This window comes from Rattus norvegicus, chromosome 5 (assembly GCF_021556685.1).
Source record: "Rattus norvegicus strain SHRSP/BbbUtx chromosome 5, alternate assembly SHRSP_T2T, whole genome shotgun sequence".
Lineage (NCBI taxonomy): Eukaryota > Metazoa > Chordata > Mammalia > Rodentia > Muridae > Rattus > Rattus norvegicus.
This window is the reverse complement of record NC_141538.1, coordinates 130,002,818-130,029,511: the sequence shown is the minus strand read 5'-3', so window position 1 is coordinate 130,029,511 and position 26,694 is coordinate 130,002,818. Positions and strand designations below refer to the sequence as shown.

At 39.4% G+C, this 26,694-nt stretch overlaps 1 protein-coding gene across 5 annotated transcripts in view; it reads right to left on the bottom strand.

Moving 5' to 3' along the window:
- Window positions 1–205: 205 nt before the first annotated feature.
- Eps15 (epidermal growth factor receptor pathway substrate 15) overlaps window positions 206–26,694 on the bottom strand; it is a 100,224-nt gene continuing 73,735 nt past the window's right edge. For 2 of the 5 annotated variants that reach the window (NM_001365390.1, XM_087549162.1), the window contains 11 exon segments: window positions 206–2,699; window positions 5,385–5,569; window positions 8,543–8,705; window positions 10,025–10,101; window positions 14,991–15,057; window positions 17,174–17,310; window positions 17,772–17,807; window positions 21,053–21,143; window positions 21,324–21,440; window positions 24,040–24,240; window positions 26,231–26,428. In NM_001365390.1, coding sequence (NP_001352319.1) covers window positions 2,553–2,699; window positions 5,385–5,569; window positions 8,543–8,705; window positions 10,025–10,101; window positions 14,991–15,057; window positions 17,174–17,310; window positions 17,772–17,807; window positions 21,053–21,143; window positions 21,324–21,440; window positions 24,040–24,240; window positions 26,231–26,428 — 1,419 coding nt within the window. In that variant the 3' untranslated portion in view covers window positions 206–2,552. 5 annotated transcript variants of the gene reach the window in all.

Below are 26,694 nucleotides of genomic sequence, written 5' to 3'. Positions count from 1 at the left end.
TGTGCACAACCATGTCTGACTTAAAGGATTTTCTCAAAGTTATGTTCTCAAAAATGGCAGAAAAGGGTTCGACCTCAGGAGCATCCTAAGAATCCAAGGTACAAGTCCATACTCAGCAGATACACAGCTGCGTGTTTTAGGCTCTATCTTTATGAAGATACATTTCCAAACTTCCTTTCAAAAAACAGGACAAAATAACAAAATGTTGGTTTATAGAGTAAACATTCAACATTTATTTAGTCTACATAGTATTGTCAGAAACACTTTGTCCAGGATAATGTATGCTGACAGTAACTTGCCCTCCTACCATATGCACACAATCAGCAACAGTGCAAAGCTCCGATGCAAAATGAGATAGTACACACTTCTATTTATTAAAGTTTATTATTCTCATAATTACAACTGTAATTTATAAGTTTGAAACACGAGGAAAATTCTATGAAGAGAGCTCAAATGAAGCTGAACTAGTGCATAAAAGATGGTTAAAACTCATGTCTTTGTTTCCAGCGCAGGCTCTGGAGCCAGGGTCAACACCATAAACATCACAGATGGCCTTAAGACATTCATTCCATACAGTCAAGCATGGAGACACAGATATGTTTATATCATATATACACACTTCAGTATGACATTGGCCCACATCTTAACAAAGGGTAAGAGTCGTTATGACCCAGCTAAGCGCACTGAAGATTAGGGCACACTTACTACATGTCAAAAGTTGCTGTTTATAAGTTATAGACATTTAATATTTCCAGAGTTTTTTTAATTAAAAAAATTTAAAGCATTTCAAACATTTTTCACTTTTCTCAGTGCAAACAAAGTTTATTCAAGTCAACTTACCTTTCTCCTGAGGAGTGAGAGGAAGGGGGCAAACAGAGACACCACCTACCACAACCCAACACAACCTGCTCATCACTCTTTGCAGCAAACACTTAGGCCACTAGACTAGTTATCACCATTAAAGCCTTGTGAGTACAATTCAGCCCTTACTTCATATGTTTAACTTTTATGCTGAAATATTTATTTACAAAAGTAGAAAAAAGTTAACAGTGCAAGGAAGTGGTTTAATTAAGTTTGCTTTAAATCCTAGCTGTCCAATAGTGTGTGGGGGGAAGAAAGCACCATTTCAAGATGGTCTGACCAGACACAGGAATTTATTTATAGGCCAGGCTATAAATTACTCTGCTTAACAACAGTTCAATGCCATCTTAACTTGGTTAACCTAAAGAATTTTAAATAGTTTGTAGGTGCATTTTTGTTTATCTTGGTATAACAAACACTAAATTAGTATCATATTTTAAAAATTATAGTCTACTTCAAATCCATTCAAATCCAGCTGTCAGTCAGGCCAGTCTAGCAGAAGAAGGGCTTTTAACAAAAGCAGGGCTCTGGTAATTTGGCAACTCAGTTTATTTTTCTCTCAATTTGAAAACTAGAAAATTTTTTTGGGTGGGATGGGGTCACTTGTCAATTTTATAGGTGAGAAAAATAGAGCAAGTAAATAAAGTAATTTAAACTACAAAGACGATAGAAAAGAAAACAAGAGGACATTAACAAATGTTATTCTTCCATTTGTATCACTGCAAATGGCTGGGCCTTCACTAAAGAAACCAAACACATAAAGAATACCACAGTACCTTCCAACTCTAGCTTCCTGGACCTCAGGACACTTATGAACTACAGTCAGTGCAGCCACAAAGGCAAAGTGGGCACGGGCTAAGGGTCTGCTTACCGTAAGTGGATAGGTTGTATTTTAAATTACAATTTTCCTCACTAGGACTTAAAATGAACATTTCCTTACAAAGTTTACTTGTAAGAAATTGGTTTGCTTGTTTTTAACTAGGAAACATGTAGTGAGGTATTTGTTAATCTTAAAATTAAAATTCTCCAGAGAGAACTGTTTTAAAAACATGTTTCATATACAAGGCTTTAATACTTTAATTTAGGAATTACTTGAGCTGGAGCAACAATGGTTTAACTTAATTCATCTGGTTTCCAATACTGCAGTTGATCTATGCAGATTATTTTCCTGTCTCTAAAGAATAACTTAATTATATTTTCTCCAGAAGTACATATAATATACTTTAAATTGGCTAATTTGTACCGATCAGAAGAAACAGGATACCCTTTCCCTTCCCCTCCCTCCACCACTCAGCTCAGGGAGAATACTTGCACACTTTCAGAACTCCAGTCGTTGTCAAAGTTATACAGGACAAAGGCAGCACAGCGCGAAACTCTATCTGCTAGGTTCCAGAAGGCAGAGGCTTGGTGCCCTAGCTTTATAGGGACTAGTACAAGCAGGCAGGAGCTCACTGTAAATGCACACCAGGACAGGGGTCTAGGCAAAGCTGTTTAATTAGGGTACTGCTTTTGGAAGAAAAAATAAAAGACACATTTGAAGTCCCCCCCCCCCCAAACGAACAAACTAGACTTGTCACATTTACAGGAATCGCAAACCTTTGTATCCCATGCTCATAGGTAGTTGGATGCACATGGTAAACAGCTTCGGTATTCAGGAAGAGCATGTGCGGCTGACGGGGACAGAGGACTCTTCATGCTTCTGAGATCTCTGATTTGCTAAGTGCAATGGCCAGTTCCAAGTCTTCTTGTTCCTGCTGATTTAGTCTGGCGAGCCTCTGCTCTTCTTCTCGCTCACTCTCCCTCTTGGCCCACTCAATCATGTCTTCTTCAGAGGGATACTGCCATTTAAAGGATCAAGAGAATGAAGGAATTAAAAAATAAACTAAGACATACAAAAGACCTTTTATAAAAGAGTGCTAACTACTTGTTTTACCTAAAGGAATAGTGTTAATTCCTTGGGTTACTTTTTTTGTTGCTAAAGATTTATTTATTTATTATATATGAGTACACTGTAGCTATCTTCAGACCCACCAGAAGAGGGCATCAGATCTCATTACAGATGGTTGTGAGCCACCGTATGGTTGCTGGGAATTGAACTCAGGACTTCTGGAAGAGCAGTCAGTGCTCTTAACCACTGAGCCATCTCTCTAGCTCAATTCCTTGCTTTTCTGAAAATGTATTTTAACTATTTCCTGAGCTCTGATTTACTTTAAAAATTTAATGCAATCTATGGGAAGAAAAGTCTATAAAAATATAATAAAGTCTATAAAGCAAACTGTTAAAAAAGTAGCAATTACAAGCATGGTGGCACATGCTTGCAGTCCTAGCACATGGGAGACTAAGGAAGGAGGACTGCGAATCAGAAGCCAATCTGAGACACAGTGATATTTTGTCTCAAAACAGGTTAAATGTTTAGGATAGAAAGGAGTGGTCTAGTCTTTCAATTCAACATAAAATACGAGTTTGTGACTACACACATTTTTTCTTCTTTCCTTGCTTCCTGGTTTTTGTTTTTGTTTTTTGTTTTTTGTTTTTGTTTTGTTGTTGTTGTTGCTGTTGTTTTGAAGATGGACTATTACTAGGTAGCTCACGTTGGCCTCAAACTCATGATCCTCCTGCCTGTGTCCTGAGGTGTGGGATTACAGCCACGTGGCAGCATGCCTGACTGACGTGTCCTTAACATTGCCACACTAGTGACGGAGTGCCGCCTCAGCTGACCTCTCAGGAAGTACAGAGCAAAAGCAGGTGGATTTGGCTATAGTTAAGTACTTTAGATACAGTATGTAAACCTAATTATTTTTAACAAGCATTTTGAAGATTCTGATAGTCCTTAGAAATTTCTAACCCAGTTTTGCATAACTAAAATGACCCAGCTTAAGTAAAATCTTAATACTGATGAAGATTAGATTGGAAAAAATATTTGTGTATTTCTAACTACAATCAAATTTCAGCAGAAACTAGATACAAAATTCTACGTGGTTTGAGTCTTGTCACATGAGGAGACCCATCAAAGAAGGGAAGCAAACTGGAAGGCTTCAACAGTGTCCCTGTGCCTCTTGGTGTGTTTATCAAACCTCTCAGAGTGAAAATGGAGGACTTTAGTGTGAGCTACTTTTATGCTGCACTGTACTGAGATTCTGAAGTATAAAATAAGTAAAATGTCTCCACTACTGTTCAAGACTAATTCCAACCAGGTTTTACACAGACCCATATTTAACACACTGACTGTTACAAACTGCCAGACACTTATGTTACATGAGAATTACAATCTCCTAAGAAAGCCAATTCTCCATCGTTCTCTGTTTGAAACAACTCAAATTCTACCTGACATGGACCCTGAAGACAATTCTGAGTCGTCATTTAAGAGGGATCTCTATCTTGTTCCTTCACACTCAGGCGATGCCCCTGGAACCTCAGATGGTGGGCGCTGCAACTGCCCCAGCTGCACACAGATTTTTGCCCTCCTCTTTTCCAAGTAGCCAGAGTAGTAATGGGGATAAGACAATGAGTGAGTGGACCCAAATGGTACGTGCTGTGGCCAGGGGCATTTGGCCACTCAATTGTTCATCTCCAAAGTCAAGAATAAAAGGTTATAAATAGGAAAATTTCTCTTATAGAATGGGCAATGGTAGTGAATGTCACTTTGCCTGAAGAAACAAAACCTTGTTAGCTACCCCGAGAATTTCACTTTTAATAAGTGATGATATATATATGACGCCTCCCCAGTGGGTTACTGCATTTCTAATAGAACAAGGGACTTGCCCAGCCTATTCACATAGTCCTTCTTTGGGTCTCTGAAATAATGCTTAGCTCTTAAGTCTCACTAAACTGAAAAGGCTACCCTGGCAGAGCACAAGCTTATCGTGGATGAGTAACTGATCATGGATGAGTAACTTATCATGGATGAGTAACTTATCATGGATGAGTAACTTATCATGGATGAGTAACTTATCATGGATGAGTACCTGGGCTCACAGATGGATAAAAAGAATCGCCACCACCAAACCATCAAATTATTATGCAATACAGTGGGTGAAGACTTTTGTTTTGTATCCAAAGAACCCCTGAACTGTCCCCTCACAGAAACTGCCAACTGGCCTCTAGAAACTGCCAAAGCTTTGTACACAAACACACATCCACAGCTACAAATATACAGGCTTCTTCCTGGCATTACAGAGTAGGCAGACAGCAAGCTTTTAAATCACCATCATACATAACCTTTGTCGAAAAGTAACGGTCAAGATTTTACTTCTACTCCTATCATCAAGACTGAGAGAAAGGGTATATAAAGCATCTTGTTTACAAGAACCACAATGACTAACATCAGCTTAGCAATGGAAATTATCTAAGAACCAGCAAAACAAAACCAAACAGAGGTTTTGCTTGGGGAGGGGGAGAATAAAGATAAATTTTAGTATGTTGATAAAGTGATGCAAATTTGGAAGATTATTAAGAAATCTTTGAAAACTCTTCAAACTAGATATGGAAAGATTTTCCCCAAACAGCCCATTCACAGTACTTACAGCACTGAAGTTAGCAAAATTGCTTGGCTCAGCCTCTTTATTGGCAGTGGTAGAAGAAGAAGTGAATGGATCACAAAACATATCAGGATCCTTTTCTTTGGGACTATCATTGCCTGGGAAAGGCTGAAATGGATCATTCAGTTTAAAGGGATCAGAAGAATCCAATTTGTTGATGGGTCTTTTCCCTGGATCAAAATCATTACAATTAACCAGTAGACACAGCAAACACAAGCACACAAGAACACGTTCACAGGGAGCATTTAAACAACGGCAGGTGCTGCACAGAGCAAGAGCCCAAGGCACTTTCTCAAAATGCCTTAAACGGCCACACTAACTGTCCTCAAAGCTTTCACTTCTCTCAAATACATTTCAGCTGTATCTAAACGGACAAAAACCAAATACAAAAAGAGGAAGCGGGCCAAGAATCATAATTTTGTCCAAAATTAAGTCTTTCTCTGTTTAAAGAAGCATGCTGCTAAGGAAGATAACAACCATCAAGAGAAAAGTGATCAAGATTAACAAAGCAATGGCCTCTGGTTACAGCTTCAGCCTGACACTAGTGGCCAGTAATAACAAGTGACTGAAATTTGGCAAATCTCTCTTCTCTAGTATATTTACACAATGCCTAGTAGCATAAAACCCAAGATTAATTTGATAAAAACCTCACTTATTTTTGCCATCTATAAAACTTCGATCTGAGAATGATCAACACTTCCAAGTCCATAGCTTATGCATAGCTGCTGAAAACTCATCTTTGACCAATAACAGTATGCTGTCCCGCGAATTCATCACCCATTGTTTTGATACCATTTTAAAGTAAAGTATTTTATTTATTCATCTTATTCATTCATTAGTTTATTTGCTTTTTTTTTTTTAAAGATTTATTTGTTCATTTATTATATATAAGTACACTGTAGCTGTCTTCAGATACACCAGAAGAGGGCATCAGATCTCTTTACAGATGGTTGTGAGCCACCATGTGGTTGCTGGGAATTGAACTCATGACCTCTGGAAGAGCAGTCGGGTGCTCTTAACCGCTGAGCCATCTCTCCAGCCCCCAGTTTATTTGCTTTTTAAGACAGGGTTTCTCTGTGTAGCCCTGGTTGTCCTGAACTTGCTCTATAGACCACATTGGCCTTGAACTCAGAAATCTACCTGCCTTTGCCTCTTGAGTGCTGGGACTAATGGCGTGTGCCACCATACCCAGCTACGTTCTTAAAATTTAAAGTTTTACTCAAAGTGTAATACTTCTTGAAAAAAAAAGAGGTGAAGTTTAAGTTTCTTCAAATCTGCCTTTCCTCTAGTGCAGTTATGCTGGCAGTCATATAGTGGATTCTCTTTATTAATGTTCACAAAAGATACTCGTATCTCATATCTAACATGCCTTCAGGAGGTCCTGCAAAACAGGCGAAACCTGAGCTGCAGCTACCATATAACTACTAAGGCACCGAGGCTTAGACATGGGGAACTACACTTTTAAGATCACAGAGTAATGGCTCCAGTTGTAGGTTTGATCTCTAGCACTATTAAAAATCCAAGCAAACAAAACCCCAAAGGAAAACAAAACCAAGCCTGGGGTTAATACTAGCATTTGGGAAATGTGGGTAGAATAGGAGGATGAGGAATTTAGCTTGAGGCCAGGCTAAGATACACAGGGTACTAGTCAAAAACCAAAAGGGCTAGAAATGTCACTCAGTGGTGAGACTGCTTGCTGAGCATGTGTGAAAAGATCCTTAATCAGTCATCTTTCCAACAAACCACTCTTTCCCTTTGCTCCTTCTATAATGATGTACACTTGAATGTCTTCAGCTTTATTAATACTGTGTATGTTATATACGGTGTGTGTGTATGTGTGTGTGTAAGAACATATGTGCCACAGTGTATGTGTGCACAGCATTATGTATTGCCAGAGCAACTTTATGGAGACAGTTCTGCTCCTGAGCCTTTGCAGGATTCTGGATCTGACTGCAGGTCACCAGGCGCATGAGCAAGCTTGTGTTCCCTACTAAACCGTCTCATAGCCTCGTTTCAGTTCTAGGACACTAAATTAGGGCATTTGGGTTTTAAAAGGACACTCGCATGGGTGTGAAAATATAAATAAACAAAATATTGGTTTTAAAAATTATATACACTCTGACCAACTCACTCCTAACCTATGATATACGTGAGTTTCCTTAAAAGATAGAAAAATTCCTTAACTCATTTACTTGTTTTGGGCAGATACTTATACACTAGCAATTCTATGCATAATCCACAATCAAACACATGGGAAGAAAAGGTAAGAATGATTACCAATAATAAAGCAGTGATCAGTGAACGTGGGGGCTGAAAAGTTACCTAGGAATAGTCTAGGGATAAAACCCAGTGTCCCCAACAACACTGTGTCTTCTCACAGAGCAGCCTGGCAGCATTGCGCACACTCAGGAAACTGCCTTCACAGTTACTTTATTCTGCATAAAAAACAAACCTTTCCTTGGTGTAGTGCTAAACGTAACACAGACTACACAAAACAAAGTTAAAAATACAACAATTTGTTCCTAGACCACAAAGAATTTTAAAAATCAGATTTTTAAAGCCTGTATGATGGTGTATACCTTTAAACCCAGCACTCAGGAGGCAGAGGCAGGTGGTCTTCAAGAGTCTTGAGTTCAAGGCCAGCCTGATCTACAGAGCAAGTTCCAGGCCAGTTAAGGCTAGTTCGTTAGATCCTGTCTCAAACAAAACAAAGGAATTTTAAAGAGCAAGCAGCCCCCCCCCACCCCTTGTCTTTTTTCTAAATAAAAATTAATAAATAGTTAAGGATTTAGGAAGACTTCAAGTTAGTTTTCTCTCAGGAATATTAATTTAAAAACCAGAGTACAGGAAACTGCTATTCAAATGATAATTAATGGTTTTCCAAAAAAAAAAAAAAACAAGACCAAAAAACCAAAGAGATTTCACCCATTCTTTTCTGAAATGGGGATGGGAGGGGCACATGTGCAGCCAAGAGGACAGCAGCTCTTGTTCAGTGCCTGGCTCTTGCTTAAAGTCTAACACGCTACATCACGATTCGAGTAAGGCACACACAACACACGCTACATCACGATGCGAGTAAGGCACACACAACACTTTCTGGAGAGAGAGTGGTCACACATTATCAGGAAAGTCTGAGTGCATACCAGGGGGTGGTGGGCAGGGTCTTGTTGGAGTGCCGGTCTTGGGTGGCAGTGCTGGAGGCACATCTTCACTCTTGCTGGGTGTTTCCTCTAACACAGGTTTTGGAATGACCACACTGCTGGCAGAACTTGATATGGTAGGATTAAAAGGATCTTCATTGCTGACCTTTGTTTAAAAAGAAATGTTTATATAGTATGATACACATGTGGTCATAAAGTATTCAAAAGGATGATTTAAGTATAATGCAGTTTTATTTCAATCCTTAGAGAAGTGACATTTTACCCTTTACACTCCAGAACAAACAGGATTAGAAATTGGCCTATACAAGTAGGCAGTCTCAGATCATTACTTATCCAGAGCAATGGACATACCAAAACAAGCCAACTCTGGACGGAAGGCTTACTAAGTAAGCATTAGGCAATACTAAACCTCCTGAGGTCCAAACGGGACTGTCTGGGCCCAATGATAATGGAACAAAAAAGAGTGTCTGACGCTATGCTTGTCAGTGCCCTTAAATATAGGAAAGACAATCTTATAGATAATGGTTTCTTGAAAAACTATGAAGACAACCCAAAAGTCATTTTTTAAAAAAGCAAACTGATCTAGTGGAATATTAAGTCTTAATGTGGGAAATGAAAGATTGACTTTTCTATAACAAATCGGAATATGATTTATTTAGGCCAGTGTCCTCCCCCCACCCCGCCCCATTTTTCAAGGCAGCCCTGGCTATTTGGAATTCACTATAGATCAGGATGGCCTTAAACTCAAAAAGATCCACCTGCCTCTGCCTCCCAAGTGCTGAGATTATAAGTGGAGGCACCACCACCTAGCTAGACCAGTGTTTTTAACAGTGGCATTACTAACTCTTTGGGATGTAATAACTACAGCCAGCGTGTGAGGACAGTGGCTCTGTAGGGTGCGGGAGGAGGTACTCACTAAATACAAACAGCACTCTCCACCTAGTTTCGAGAACCACAAAAGTCTCTGGATACTGTCAAACGTTCCTTAGAGGTAGATAGTTTCCCTTATCTCCAAATTCTCTCAAATCTTTTTCTCATAGCCTAAACCAACACTACAGCTATACTGGACAATAGGTAATGGACACTCAGAGCCAGAGTTTATACACTTTTATGTTGGTGCAGACCCTAACAATGTCAATGGATAAAATCACATAGTCAGTATACATAGAATGGAATGAATGTTACAGCTACTGACCCAGAGAGTACACAGGGAGAAATGCAATTCAACTGGGAAAGGAACATTTAAACAGAGTGACAACTCCAAGAATCAAAATGTAACCACTTGTACCACTGTCTGCTTATTACAGAGATGTGATTACTATCGGCTGATCTGTAACTTCTATGTGAAGTCAAGTTTGACTGCAATTAAATATCACATTTGTGAGAGAATTCTAACGGTAAGGAGGTCTGCTCATTTGATGGAACATCATGTATTGTTCCTTCCTCTTAATCACTGAGGATTACCTTAGATAATGTGCTGAAGTCAGCAAATCCATCTCCAAATGATTCATTTCCAAAAACAGAAGCAAAAGGGTCTGTGGCTAGGAGTAAAGAAAGGCACAATGTTTCACATTATTTTTTATGTGGTAACATTCAGAAAAATTATTCCTAAATTTGACTGATGTCTATACAGATTGGGTATACACTGAAAATCCCACATGGTATACTCTTTAGTATTAATCAGCTGGGAAATGGCTCAGATCACAACCAGGTGCTACTGAACACATGAGAAACAAGACAGCACTACAAACTACATTTTCTTCTTCTTTTTTGTTTCAAGGGAAGCACAGCATATGACTTTGCTGTCTGCCAGCCTTTCAAGTGCCAGAATCACAGTCATTTGACAATGTCCTTGGCCAAATTATCTCTAATAATGATATGAAGGAGTCAAAGGGCCATCAGTCACACATTTCACAAGTCATCCAAGTCTTTTTTCACCAACCGAAGACTAATCCAAGCATTGCTAACTGAACTGAGTTCTTTCTTTGTTCTCTACAGCACTAACTGTATCCTACTCTGTTCCATAGTTATCTGAAATTAGTAAGTAATTTGTAGGACAAGTAGTTTGAATTGTCATATATATTCTCCCCCTGTAAAAGCTAATGGTCATAGGCACAGATCTAAATTTGTGTATATGGAGGGAGGGAAGGCACACCTGCTAAAGTTTCCAGGACAGATTTGTACTTGGGACATATTTAAAATTAAAAAAAAAGGGGGGGGGGTCATCCAAGTGTGGGACCTTTAATCCCAGCACTAGGTAGACAGATCTCTGTGAGTTTGAGGCCAGCCTAGTCTACAGAGTGAGTTCCAGAATAGCCAGAGCTACACAAAGACCCCACACCCTCCCCCAAAAAACCCAACCCAAACCAAAGCAACAACAAAAACCAAAATTAAGAACAAAAGGAGGCAGTTTATTAGAAGAGGGAAACTCCTGTGGATGGAGTGCGTGGCATAGGCTGAAAGGACCAGGGATCTTTTTTCTTTAAAAGATGCTTATTATTTTTCATATACATGTGTACATGGCATGCATGTTCTCATACTTGTGTGTGTAACTGGTGCCTGTGAAAGCAGAAGGTGTCAACTCCCCTGGAACTGCAGTTATAGATGGTTGTGAGCTGCCATGTGGGTTCTGGAAACTGAACCTGGGTCTTCTGAAGAGCGGTCAGTGTTCCTGATAGCTGAGCCATCTGTCCGGCCCTTATTTTTGTCTGCTTTGCTACCAAGGAAGCAGGGCAGTGAGAGTGAGGGCAGGTTGGTCACAAGTCTGATTATGAAGAGGATATTGAAACTTCAATCATAGGACACTGCAAATATAACTACAGAAGATGTTTCACATTAATACAGCATCTGGGGAGCCCCACGACTGGGGGATGCTTTCACCAGAGGTGCAGTGTCAGGCATTCCCTTCCTTTCCTCGTCTGTTATTTCTGATTCACTCTCTTGGTAGTGCACAAGGGTAGCAAAAAATAAAATAAAATAGCTCCTGGCTCCTTTTCCTGAAGGGTTGACTATGCTGCACCATGTCCTTTCTCTGTCTTTACCCTCACAGACTTATAAGGAGTTATTTTGTCTTTCTTTCTTTCTTTCTTTCTTTCTTTCTTTCTTTCTTTCTTTATTTATTTATTTATTTATTTATTTTTTGAGCTGAGGACCGAACCCAGGGCTTTGTGCTTGCTAAGCAAGCCCTCTACCACTGAGCTAAATCCCCAACCCATTATAAGGGGTTACAACACTTGTAGCAACACAGCTGAGTTAGGCCAGAACTGAAATACTGTAAAGTGTAATTAGAAAATTATTAATTGAAAAAAAGGTATTTCTACATGACAAATACGTAACTGCTAGAGTTTCTTCTACAAGATACTGAGGAAATATACCCTAGACGGAGTATTTTTTCCAAATTTGAGAGTTAAGACTTTGACAAAAACTGTCTCGAATATTGGTTGATATGAATGAAGCACAGGCCTGCCCAGAATCTGAAAGGATTCTGTCAGACCATGAGAGACACATGCTGAAGGCAAGTTGGCAGGCAGTGCACAGAAGCCATGAGCAGCAGATCAGGCTTTCAATGTAAACATGAACTCACCACCCCCTCTCTCCCCCAAAATAAAGGTAGTATATTGGGGAAAACTATAAAAGCATAATATAAAACCATCTATAATCTTATTATCCAAAATCACTTGTGACTACTTTAGTATTAACTTCAACAGTCTTTTTTTCTCCCCTGTTACACGATTATGATTTTCTGTAAAGGAAGAGACAATAAATCTATATTGCAGGAATATAACTTTCTATCCCCTCCTCAGCTCAATCAACTACAGTTCTTATCAGCACCTGACCCATATCTGCTTCCGCCTGTCAGTAAAAGCTCTACGGCACCAGGAACTTCGTTTTATTCATTACTTTCTCCTCAAGGGTGAGCACAAGGTCTGGTGAGTAGGAGGTGCTGGTATTTATTGAAAGTATTGTGAAAATAGAGAATAGAAGCCATGTTTATTAAGGATCCTCTGAATAGATGTAGCAGTTCTTAGCAGGAGACTGTTCTCTGGAGCTCCCAGCACCTACAGTGGGCGGCTCACAACTACCTGTAACTCCAGCTCCAGGAGCTCCAATGGTGTCCTCTGGCCTCCATGTGGTGCACTCACATGCACACACCTCTACACAGATACATAATTTTTAAAAAATTAAAGAAAACCTTCTCCCAAAGAGTAGCTGCTTACCAAAGAATCCTAAGATGAAGAAATCTCCCTTACCCCTATTCCCACTAAATTTAAGATTTAAGTTCACCTTCACAGTCTCCAAGAGACACCCCTGATTAAGATGCATCTGCAAAGACACATTTGTATTTTATTGAGCTTTAATCAGCACCTGGAAAGACTTTATTTCGAGTCTAGGATTAGTAAAATACTACATAATACACACACACACACACACACACACACACACACACACACACACACACAGCCCTCACATCACAACTAATCTTGTCTAAAGTAGAAAAATAATGCTGACAAGTATCCTGAGCTGGCCTCTCCTTGCTCGTCTTCCTTCAGAGTTTGAAGAGTCTATCCCGCAGGAGGAAGCAAGTGCTGAAAAGAACTCAAGCCCTTCATGTACTTTTATTACTACCACAACAACTATAGTTAAGTGGTAAGAGGACAGTGATTTGTTTAACTAAATTATGTATGTATAAATGTAAAGTTACTCATTTTAAAAACTGACTTTGAGAGCAATTCTAAATGTGCTCAGTACCAGCATTAGAGTAACTTGTTTGCTCCAATCTTTGCTCCAATCTGCTTTACTACTCATGCTGGGAGTTAGTATCTAGTCCCCCAGATTCACTCGTATTAACCTCCTCTTATCACGACTTCCTTCTCTTGTCACATCGACCTAGGAAAGCAGCACATCCTACTAGCCATGTTCCACCAAAGCACTCATGTTTGAATTTACTTCCCTCTAACCTCCTGTGCTCCCAAGCATCAGCCGGTCTACTCATCTGTCTCACTCTTAAGGAGGAGTGGCAATGAAACAATTATTAAGCTGAAAATGGTTAAGATTCCATTGGACCCAAGACTGAATCTAGTAACTGGCTCACCATTGCATAAACTGTGTAACACTGGTCACGTTATTTAATATTCTGGTACTTAGTTTCCTGGTACTTAGATTTACTCTGTATTTTAACAGAACCTCTTTATATAAACAATAATTTTCATTACTCTTCTAAAGCCACACCCCTTTAAACTTCAGCCAAGATCTTTAAAAGTAAATGCCAAATGACCCTTTGTAGGGTTGAACACTGAGTTACGAGAAAGAGGCACTCACAAGACAGTAAAAGGTACTGGAGAATATTAATATGGGCCTCTTTTTAAGATCTATTTTATGTATGAGTATTATCCTTGCATGTGTGTTTGTGTGTCATGTGTGTGCCCATTTTCTAGGAGGCCAGAGGGCACTGTGGGCCCTCTGCAAGAGCCATCTCTCTAGCCACCTCTTTTTCTTTCTTTTGAACAGGTTCTTCTTTTGTAGTCCAGGCTGGTGTGGAATTCACTATGTAGTTCTTTTTTTTTTTTTTAAAGATTTATTAATTTATTATATATAAGTACACTGTAGCTGTCTTCAGATACACCAGAAGAGGGCATCAGATCCCATTACGGATGGTTGTGAGCAACCATGTGGTTGCTGGGAATTGAACTCAGAACCTCTGGAAGAGCAGTCAGGGCTCTTAACCGCTGAGCCATCTCTCCAGCCCCACTATGTAGTTCTTATTACATAGTCCAGGCTGACTATGAACTTACAGCATTCCTACTTCATCCTCCTAAGAACTAGGACTAAAGTGTTATCTCACACCCAGATAATTTTAAATCATTTTTTCTTTCTTGTATTTGTACATATCTGTGTGTGCACATGCATGGTTTATGTTGTGTGCAGTGTGCGCACATGAATGCTCATGGCAAGGTCAGGAGAGAGCACTAGATGTATTCCGTTTTTGCCCCCTCCTTATTGCCTTAAGGCAAGGTTTCTCTCTGAACCTGTCTCTGCTCCCTAATGCTGAGGTTATGAGGAAGTGCAGCCATTGTTAGCTTTTATGTGGGTGCTGGGGATTCAAACTCAGGTCCTAATGCTTGCACAGCAGCAGGGCTCTTACCCACTGAACCACCTTTCAACCAAAACCTACACTGTACTCAGCAAAAGCTTATCGGTTTACTGACACTGAACACAGTATATAGTTTAGAAAAACCTTTTAGGAGAATGATAAATGAGATAATGAGTAAAGAGTAAAAAGTGATACACAAATATTTGTTGCTATTATTAGTATATTTTAAGTGGGAATAATATGTCAATTTAAAAGTCATAATAGGGCAAAAATGCTTAGAGAAGAACGTCTTGATGAAAAGGCAATGATTAACAGTGATGTAACTGGCAGATGTCTTACCTGAGTCAGTAGCTGCAACAACTGTCCCACCAGGAGCAAATGGGTCATTGTGCTTCCAAGTCTCTACCTAAGGAGAACAGCACAGTCTGTGACTGAGAGGCAACATTTCATAGTGGAACTTCACTGTCAAACCTAAAAAAATACTTACAAAGTTCTGAATCAGGAAACAAACGTTGGAACAGAGTCTTCCTTTCCTTATATAGTCTCAAGGAATGGAAACAATTACTCTCTGATTACAAAATATTTATCTAAAAGGCATGAGGCATATGTATAATTTAACAAGTTAAGTTTATGTGAACACTCAATCAATCACTTCACAGGAAGGTCCCAACATTCAGCAGGCTTCATGTGTCTTTCTCCAACCACAGTTCCAATCCCTCTTCTGCAGAGTCACTTTTGGTAGAACCAGAGGTGAACCTAGAGCTCACACATCCTAACCAAGCACTCTGCACTGAGCTTAGCACCATCCAAGGACACAGAAAAGACCAGATAGCTCTGATGACTATTTTATCAGCCACCATTTATTTTAATAGAGAAACTATAGGATGAAAGCAAGGTGGTATTTGTTCTGAAAAATCACAAGACAAAAAGTAAGCACAAAAGGGCAAAACATCTCAGGCAGGGAGATGAACAGGAGAAATGTGTTGTTTTTAAATCAGGAAGGGCAGAGTTGGCTTGAGAGCAGTGGAGAATAGAGCTGACATGAAGTAAGAGGAGAATTCAGACTGCCATACATTTTAGAGGAATTTGGCATATGGTCTTCATTATAAACTAGGTACGGTAGGAAATAGAGTATCCATTAGTCTTGTGAAGACCACATATATTCTGTTATAAAGGTGTTCTTCAAAATTTACATCAGTGGAAAATATCAACTGCTGGGCAAGTGACTCTTATCACTGAATACAGTAAGGAAATATTTTAAGAATACCAAAAAACCCAAACCAAAACAATTACTCTTCTAGGAAGTAATCTTCACTTAAGATTAATAGATAACAAAATAGCTATGTGAGATGCCTGTTGATTAATTGTACCTCTCTTGGTCTCATTTACTTACAGAAATATTGCTGCCAATCTCCAAATAAAAACAAGCAAAATATTTCATTATAGTATTCTGAGTATTTTTAAAATATCCAGAGTATAAATTTATTTTATGTGTTGAGTGTTTGATCCCCTGGGATTGGAGTTATAGACAGTTATGCTCTGCTGGTGGGTGCTGGGAACTAAACCCAAGTCTGTTACCTGTTGAGCCATCTCTGCATATTTAAATAGTCTTCAGACACACATCTTGGACATTAAAGTAATATGATTTTTAAAAGAGATTTATTTTAATCATGTGCACCCATGTACATCCTCTGGCATTGGAGTTACAGGCAGTTGTGAGTATGGGTGTTGCCTGACATGGATGTATGAAACTGAACTGGGGTCTTTCTGGAAGAAAAATACCTATGTTTAACTACTGGAGTCATCTCTCCAGCCAGAATGTCATGTAGCTTAAGATATTCTCAAACTTATTATGCAACCAAAATTGGCCCTGAATCCTTTTGTCTCCACTTCTCCAGTGCTGGGATTATACCTTTTTACCACTGCATTCAAAAGGGTAAATGTTTGAATCTTAAATGTCTTTATTTTTAAAGCAGGGGTTAAAGTTGAAAGTGAAGATTAGAGCAATGACACTACAGCACCGAGGCCTTTGGATCTCAGTCTGTGGTTATTATGCAGAGGCTGTGGACACATACTCAAAAGAGCCTGACATTCAGTGCAAACTTTTACTTATCAAGATTAACATCCCGGGTATAACGATACAAAACACGAATGATTTTATTTTCCTAAAATATTAATGTCTCCCTTTAAGCAATTTCTATTTCTTCAGTAATACAGTGTGTGTGTGTGTGTGTGTGTGTGTGTGTGTGTGTGTGTGTATTTTTTAACTTAAGACTGGCTTTTGGACTTGCAGTCACATATTTAGTATATCACCCATGGGATAAGGACAACTTAGACACTGTAGATCATTTTACTCCTCTCCAGGGGTGATCAAAGTATGAAATATTACATTAGACAAATACTTGGATGAGTAGGATCCACACATACTTCAGATGGACCATTTATTTTTAATGGTATATTCTCAACACATTTCCTTAGATACTTGTTCATGTGGCTGAGCGGTCTTTAATCCTGCCACTCACCGATGTATTACTGCTATTGCTGGATGCACTGAAAGGGTCAGTACTTGAAGTGGCAAAAGGATCAGTAGAAGTCTGTTTAAAGAAGCAATCAGATGCAAATGGGTCTGAACCTTTGAAAGGATCACCACCAAATGGATCTAAAAAGAAAAAACAGAACAAAAAGCTGAAAACCTAATGTTAAATTCTCTGTTGCCTATAGGCAGTATCACTGCCTCACTTAAAAGACACTCTGAGTCAGTCCTTATGAGGTTGGGCTAGGTCTGTCCACAACTCAGACTCAAAAAGCCCTAATCATTTCTTTACTTCTTTTTGTCCCTTTCTGATGCTGGCCAGATCTTTAAGTATGCATTTTCTGGTACTTGGTGTTCTCTTGTTCTTTCTCAAACACCCATCCCTGGTGTGGCTGCTTGTCCACCATGTGGCCGACCTTCATGTCAGCTTACTTACAGCCCTGCGCCTCCCTTCTCTTCTCCATTCCTTTTAAAACTAAAAAGCAGTTCAACTCCTAGAACCACCCAAGTTCTGTGTTCTCACTAAATACAATATAAGGCTACAACAGAGTAGAATTAGTTAAGAAGAAACTCAAAAATATACTGACCAATTTTTCCAAAAGGATCATCCTTGAAAGGATCACCTGTGACAAAAAAAAAAAAAGTAAAGGAAAAAAAAACCCAAACTATTATTTATTGTTGTGGAAAATGTATGGTTTTTTTTTTAAAAAGGAAAGTTAAACAATAACAATGATTTCAACAATTCTACCTCGATATTGCAGTATTTTAATGCAATGATTCTACATCAATAAAACCAAGCTATTCACCTTATGCAAAATTTAAAATAATAAGAAGTAAATGCTCAACTCAGTCCACATTACAAACCATGGAGGTCTGCATGGGAACTGTCCTCCGTAGTCTCTGGCCTTTGAACATGGTTCACAGTTGGTGTCAGTGTTGGGGAGGTTTAGGTTGGCTTTGTTAGTGAAGTGTGTCAAGGGAGGCAGGCTTTGAGAGCTCAGACTGTGGCTTTTAATGTTTGCTCTCTCCTTCCTGCTTCCTGCTTCCTGCTGCCATGCTGTCCCTGCTATTACAGCCCCTAAGCCTCTGAACAATAAGCCCAAATAAACTCTGACTTCCACAAGTTGCCTCCCTGGTCATGGTGTTTTATCATAGCAACAAGAGAGTAACTAGTATAAGAACCAAATAGTTACTTTTGATTGACCAAGGTTACAGGGTAAGAGAGACAAAATAGTGAAATTTTACCAATAAGGTATCTATTCTCACAAGGCTACTGAGTAGAATCACCATTAGTAATCATGTAATCAATAAAGAAGGCCCCACTAAGGCAACAACAAAACAAAACAAAACCCTCATAAATTTAAGAAGTCAGAGGTAAACTCTTACTTCTATGGCCATTTTAATTTTGACAAGAGTGTCAGGAGCACATGACAAAGAAAGGGTGAAAGGACAGTCTTTTCAACAAATGGTATTTGGGGCTGGGGATGTAGTTTACATTAGCTGAGTGCTTTCCTGGGTGGCATAGAGCTCTGAGCTCCAAACCCAGAGCCCCATAGTCTGGTGTGATGGTGTGTGTCATAATCTCAGCATTCAGATGTAGAGGCAGAAGGATCAGAAGTTCAAGGTTAGCCTTGGCTATACAGTGAGTCTGAGGACAGCCTGGGCTATAGAACATCCTGTCGCCAAAAAAAAAAGATATTTAGACAACAAGAAAGATTTTTTACCTGATACTAGATATATAATTAACTAAACTAAATCTCTGTAGTTATTAAGATGCCTCCCGCCCCTGTGTGTGTGTGTGTGTGTGTGTGTGTGTGTGTGTGTGTGTGTGTGTGTGTGTACATCAGATGAGATCACTGGAGTGGAGTTACAGGCAGTTTGAACTGCCTGATACAGGTGCTAGGCACCAAATCCAGGTCCTCTGGTAGTTCTCAACCACTGAGCTGTTTCTCCAGCCCCACAGCGCCAGATTATAAAGTTCTTGGAAGAAAAACAGGAGAATAAATGCTCATAACAACACTCAGGAGGGTGAGGAAAAGAGGACTGCCATTAGCTTGAGGCAGAATAATAAGAACCTGCCTAAAAAAAAGCCCCCCCCCCAACACACAGAGTTAATAAGGTATTTTCAAATCATATGTGTAAGTTTTCTTGGAATATGTCATAGGCTTTTACAAGTCAACAGTAAAATGACGAACTGGGCTGGAAAGATGGCTCAGTGTTTCAAAGTGTACACTACTCTTACCAAGGAGCAGTCCCTAGCATGCAAATGAGGCAGCTCACAACTGCCTGCAACTCCAGCTCCAGAGGGATCCAATTCCACTGGCCTCTGCACTCATTTCACACCCACACACATACTTAGAAAAAAAAAAGATAGTCTAGTTGCAAAGGAGGAACAAAGTGATGTGCTGCTCAACACGGACAAATATGTTCTTGCTGCCTGGTATATAGACTGAGTTCCAGGACAGCCAAGGCTACAGAGAAACCTTGTTTCAAAAACTAAGCAAAAAGACATAAGTTTTCTGCATGTGTCAATTCCTCTTAGGTACATATCAGGTTATACAGTAACTCTAATTATTGGTTTAAAAACTGTTTTCCAAAGACCATCTCACATTCCCACCAGTAGTGTATAGTAGTTGAAATTTCTCTATATTCTCACTGCCACTTGTTACCACCTTTGATTACAGCCATTCTAGTCGATGTGGAAGTAAGTGGTAGCTCATTTGGGGCTTGATTAATGTTGTAAATCTTTCTATAAGCTTATTGATTGTTTACATATATATTTTGGAGAAATAGTTAATTATGTCCATTTTGAAATTTGGTTGGGGCTGAGGTGGGAAAAAGTGCTAAACTGTTCCAAAATTAGATTGTGGTGATGACTATAAAACTGCAAATTTTTTTTAATATTGAAAAAAATAAGTTTATTATAATTTATTTTATTTAACAATCTAGAAAGTTCACGGCCATCCACATTTCAAGTGCAATTTCAGGTGCAATTGGGAATTCAGGAATTTCAGTGGAGCTGTTACTACAGTGGACCTTGTAGGTAAAATACATGCACACTTTCGATAGCACATGTGAAGGGATCTCTCTAAAACTGACCTCATTGGCTTCATTCTCCACAAACTGACCTGGACCACTCAACACGGCCTTATTGTTCCTGATGTTAAGGCATGTTCTCTTTTTACAATAGATTCATGACCATCAGAAGATACTGATTTCACACACATGGCATCAGGGCCTTCACAGTCACCATAGGTTTTTTCTCTCCATCCATTACATTCCTATAAAATTCTATTTGATCCCAGAGGAACTTACTAGTTTCCTGGCAAGGCTGAGATGCTAGTAACTTGCATCTGAAAGAAGTGCCTTTTGGGTACTAAAATTAAAAATTTATGTCACCATGCCCAACAGCTTCTAATGATTCAAAATTAGAGTGTTGGCTTTTTTCTTTCTCTTTTCTTCCTTTCTTCTTCATTTTTAAAAGGTTTCCTAAGGCAGTTTTGTTCCGTAGCTCAGGCTAAACTCAAATTTCACAATGTTGGGATTCCAGAAGTGTGATTCTATGCTTGCCCTGGTGTTTCAGTAATTATTAGCTAAACAATGCTGATTCATGAGTGTGCAACCTCTACCCTTGGCTTATGTCTTTCCTTTAGCCCTTACTCTGAAGAAACATTCTCTTAATCAAATAATCCTATGGTAGAATGTTAAAATTAAATAGCAACAAATATAAGACCAAAACCCCTTATTCTCAGCTTTATTTACATTGTAAAAAATTCGCTCTGAAAACTGATATAAGCCTTAATGCTTATATAATTTACACATCAGAAAGTATTGTTTTGGATACACTTACAAAATAAAAGATACTTACTGCCAACAAAAGGGTCAGACTGGAAAAAATCCAAGTTTGTATCTGCAACTGCATCTGTCAGTGAACTGGATTCTACATTAAATGGATCTTCCTAGAAATAATTTTTAATTAAAATAGATATTTTAGTAACCAAACATTTAAAGAAAGTACTTCAAATGACCCACATTCCAATCATATACATACTTTGAAAACAATTAGTAAATATTTTTCAGCTACAAAGATCATTTAAGGCATGAGTGACAAGAACAACTGAATGTACAATTATGTTCACCTCTTTTGAGTGCTTGTCATCATCAAATCTGGGACTAACTTTTTCAATATCAGCTGCAGTCACAACTTCGCTTTCATCAGTCACATCAGAAGGCGCTATTTCAGGACTACTTCTCACCTACCAGAGATACACACATGAGCACGACGGATTAAAGACATGTAGCCTCGGGCTGGTGAGATGGCTCAGTGGGTAAATGCATTTGCTCCTGAGCCTGACAACCCGAGCTTCATCTCCAGGACTCACTAGAGGAAGTGAAAACAAACTCCTAGAGGCTTTCTTCTGACTTCCACAAGAACACTGTGGTATGCCAAAACCCACCCATAAATATAATAAAGACTTTTGGAAAAGATTATTTTAACAACCTTTTCTTTTTTATTTGAGAGACAGGGTCTTATTGTGTAATCCTGGCTGGCCTGGATGGAACACACTATATAAACCAGGCTGGCCTCAAACTCAAGAGGTTCACCTAGCTTTGCCTCTGAGTACTGGGATTTAAAGGAATTACAATGAATGGCTAAAAACAATTTTTAACTGCGTGCATGTGTGTGGGCGTGTCTTAAAACTTGTTTTGGTATTGTGGATCAAGCCCGGGGCCCCTTGAATGACGTGCAAACTATTTGTCACTATGCTGTATCTCTAGACCCTTAAAACCCTTTTTGTATCCAATACTAAGTGGTCATCTTTGAACCAGTACACATACAGGTAACATTATATGGACTGAACAGGTTGTATTTATTTTCTCTCTCCCTTGCTCCCCCTGCCCCGTGTGTGTGTGTGTGTGTGTGTGTGTGTGTGTGTGTGTGTGTATGTGTAAAACAATTTAAAAAAAGAGGCCATGAATTTTCCTGGTGGAAGGGTTAGAGGAAAGGGAAGGGAAAAAGGATGTACTTATACTTTAATTTAAAAAAAGTATTAAGGGGTTGGGGATTTAGCTCAGTGGTAGAGCGCTTGCCTAGGAAGCGCAAGGCCCTGGGTTCGGTCCCCAGCTCCGAAAAAAAAAAAGAACCAAAAAAATAAAATAAAATAAAAAAGTATTAAAATGATATTTAAACTATTAAATACCTAAATACTTAAAAATAAAGTAAACTATAAATAGTGTTATTACCTAAGCCAGGTTTTCATTCTATCTCTGCAATTCTGGAGGCAGAAGTAATTACACAGAGGTATTTGAAATTAACTTGGACAACACAGTGAGACCCTGTCTCCAAATGTTATCATCTACAGAAGTGCTTTTGCTGTTTTGAGACATGGTCTCACTATATAGCCCAAGATAGCTTAGAACTCACAACTGTCCTCCTTAGCCTCCTGAGTGCTGGGATTAAGAGCCTGTGCTAGGGCTGCAGAGAGAGCTAAGCAGGAAAAGACACGGATAATCTGAGTTCAATCCCTGGTCACAAGGTAAAAGGAGAGAACTGAGTTTCACATGTTTCCTTCTGGCTCCCATGTGGCCACTCTGGTATGTGTGCACATACAAAATAAACAGATAAAAATTTAAATGTGCCTGCAACTGTGCCTACTAGAAATGCTGATCCTCACCTATGCTCTATGAAAAGTAAATCAAAAACCAGGTGTGGTACCAAACTCTCTTAATCCCATTAAATGGGAAATAGAGGCAGGAAGCCTAGTGCAGAAAGTCAGGGCTGAGAAGGTGGCTCCCTTGGTAAAGTGCTTGGTGCACAAACATGAAGAATTAACTAAGTTCAAGTTTGAAACACCCAAGTAAAAGCCAGACATGGCATAGTGTAACTGCAACCCCAGTGCTGGGATGGCAGAAACAGGCAGACATCCTAGGTCGAGCTAAAATGGCAGCCTCTATTTTCAGCAAGGAGACCCTGTCCCAAAAAGGAAGATGGAGAGTGGTATTAAAAGACAACAAAGTTGAACTCTGGCCTCTATCTATACCTGCACACATGGATGAGTGCAACCAAAGGTAAGCACACTAGTGAACCCTCTCCCCACAGGCAGACACATTAAGCTAAAAAGAGAGCTTAATGTCATCCTTAGCTATAAAGTTTGAGGCTAGCCTGAGGTACATAAACCCTATTATTTTAAAAAATACTTTTATTAATTAGACTCTACCTCAACATTAGTTAAAACTGAAAAGAAAGAATTTCAATTGTTGGGTCTGAAGGAATAGCTAGCAGTTAAGAACACTAGCTGTTCTTCTAAGGAACCCAAGTTCAATTCCCAGCACCCACACAAGACAGCTTAAACTGCCTGTCAACTCCAGCTCCAAAGGATCTGACACCCTCTTCTGGCTTCTGTGGGTACCTGCACCCACATACATAAATAAAAATAAAAATTTATCTTTAAAATTATATTTCTTTACATTATATACAATGCTAACAGAACATTATTCTGGGGCTGGAGAGAAAGCCTATTTGGTAAAGTGCCTGCTGCTCAAGCATGCAGACCTGAGTTCAGATCCCCAGCCTCCATGCAAAAAGCCAAGAGTGTGGTGTGTGCTTGCGATCCCAGAGCAGGGGAGGTGTAGGCAGACAGATACCTGGGGCTTCTGGCCAGCCACACTAGGCTAACTGATAAGCCCTAGGTCTCAGTCAGAGACCCTATTTAAAGAAGAGTGACCAGCATCTGAGGGATGGCGCTCTGGGGTGACTCCGGCCTCTACATGGAAGTATGTACACACCAACCTTGATCTTCATCCGTCTGTGGGGGGAGGGGAGTTAATAATAAACACTACGGAGTAAAAACTCACTGATGACTCCGGATGGATGGGCTCAGACTCTAGGTTATTCTGGCCTTCAGCATGTTCATTGAGGTTGGCTGTTTCACTGCTGCTGGTGCTGAGGCTACAATAATCTGCAGCACCATTGACCAGAATGCTTTGTGGGCTACTGCACCAATTTGATTGGTTATTGTCCGTTTCCAGATCTTTCATTGCCAATCTCATTTGCATCTGCCAATACAAAGTAGAAATATAAAACCATTTAAATTAGAATATATATATAACATACAAATACCTATGCCCCTAGACTTACTCAAGGATGAGTTTGCTTCCTATTAGCAGATTCCTCTAGGAATGCAGCATGACTTAAAGGTTTCAATAATCTCTTCCAGTGAGTCCTCCTGAAAATTCAGCATGCATGCATTTGTTTTTGTAAGTCTTGTGAAATCTCCCAAGAATTCTGTCTCAGGTCTCAGAGAACTGGCAGTCTTTCAGGATATAATTAGAAAAAGAAAGGCCCAAGATACTAGAGGAAAAGATAGTCAAGTAACTGAAAAGGAGATTCAGCAATGAATTTATAGGGAAATTATAGGAAATTAAATTATACTTTAGTATACTTAAAGTATACTACATAGTATGCAACACACACACACACACACACACACACACACACACACATCTGTATCTATAGTATACTATATAGTTTGAGAATCAGCCATGTTCCTACTGGAAAGGGGAGTGAAGATAGCGTAAGACAAGATAATGCTCTGTTGGGGTTGGGGATTTAGCTCAGTGGTAGAGCGCTTGCCTAGCAAGCGCAAGGCCCTGGGTTCGGTCCCCAGCTCCGAAAAAAAGAAAAGGAAAAAAAAAAAAGATAATGCTCTGTTCTGGCACTATCTGTAAACGGGAGAGAAGAGCCCTTGAAAGTATCTTCTAAAACAATAAGTCACACAAAGTTCAATAAACAAATGATAAAGCTGTTTTGACCTCAACTATTCAAATGAACAACAGTAATTCACAAAAGACAAATCAATGTATATTAAATAATAAAAAAACAGAAACAAGAAAACTAAATGATTTCAATGAACAAAACTGACCTAAAAATTAGAATCCCAAGAAAAGACATGAGTTGTGTTGTGTCTTAGTTAAGGTTTTCACTGCTGTGATAAATGTCACGACCGACGAGACTTGGGGAGAAGGATTATCTGGCTTACACTTCTACAGCATTGTTCATCATTGATGGAATTCAGAATAGGAATGCAAACAGGGCAGGGAGCTGGAGGCAGAAGCTGATGCAGAGGCCATGGAGGAGCGCTGCTACTCCCTTGCTCCTTGTGGCTTGCTCAGCCTGTTTTGTTTTTGTTTTTGTTTTTTTCTTTTATTCGGAGCTGAGGACTGAACCCAGGGCCTTGCACTTACTAGGCAAGCGCTCTACCGCTGAGCTAAATCCCCAACCCCTCAGCCTGGTTTTTTACAGCATTCAGGACACCCTTCCCAGGGGTACACCACCCACAATGAGCTGAGTCCTCCCCATCAATCACTAACTAAGAAAATGCCCGAGCTGGACAAAGTGGTATGTCTTTAATCCCAGCACTTCAGAGGCAGGGGAGGGTAGATTTCTGTGAGTTCAAGGCCAGTTTGGTCTACAAAGTGAGTTCCAGAATAGCTAGGACTGTTATACAGAGAGACAAGACCCTGTCTCAAAAAACAAGACAAAAAGAAAAAAGAAAAAAATGGCCTACAGGCTTGTCCCATTTCACAGAAGCATTTTCTCACTTGAGGCTTCCCTCCCCATGACTCCAAGCTTGTGTTAGTTAAGCTGACATAAATGAGCCAGCACAGGCTATTATTGATAAAAACAGAAAACATCTACTGAGAATTCATGTACAGACGCTATGCTAAATTACCTCATGTTTTGCCTTACTTAATCCTTAGAACAGCCCTAATAAGTATGCCTGTCTATCTTCAACTTTAAAGATGAAAATTCTGATACTCTAAGGTGATTCACCTACTAAATGACAGAGCCAGCATTTACATCTGAACAGCTTTAACTACAAAGCCCCTACTCTAATCCATTATGTAAACAGTCATTAGACTTGCAACTGTATGTATTATACAACTAGAGATACTAACTGGGCAGATGAAGAAGGAGCAGGTGTTAGAGTTACAGAAAGGACAAGCAAGGCCCCTCTGGGCATCCTGCTCCCCGCCTTCCACTTACTGAACTGATTTCCTGTTGCGAATCTTGTAGGTGCTGCTGAAGAGGTTCTAGCTGAGCCTTTCCTGACTCCACACTTTCTTCCAATTGTGCCGTTTCTTGTTGTAGGCGACTTAGTTCTTCTCTAGCTTTCGACAATTCTTCCTCATAAGTGGAGATCTGAGATTCTTGACTGGTTATTTCTGCTTTCAGGGAAGAAATCTATAAATGGAGATGAACGGGAGGAGAGGAAATTAAATGAAGAAATGTTTAGTTTAGTGAATTGGAACTTTCAAGGTATTCTTTTGGTAGTGAAAGATAATGGGGAAGGAGTAAGAGATACTTAGAGGTATCATCTGTGTAAAATAGGTAACATCTGTGTGATCGAGAGTTGGAAAAAACTTACCCTTCTAATTTCTATTTTAGAGAACTATAACTTTCCATAAACATCCCTCCAACTCCTTCATAAAGCAACTGCTGGCTAGACT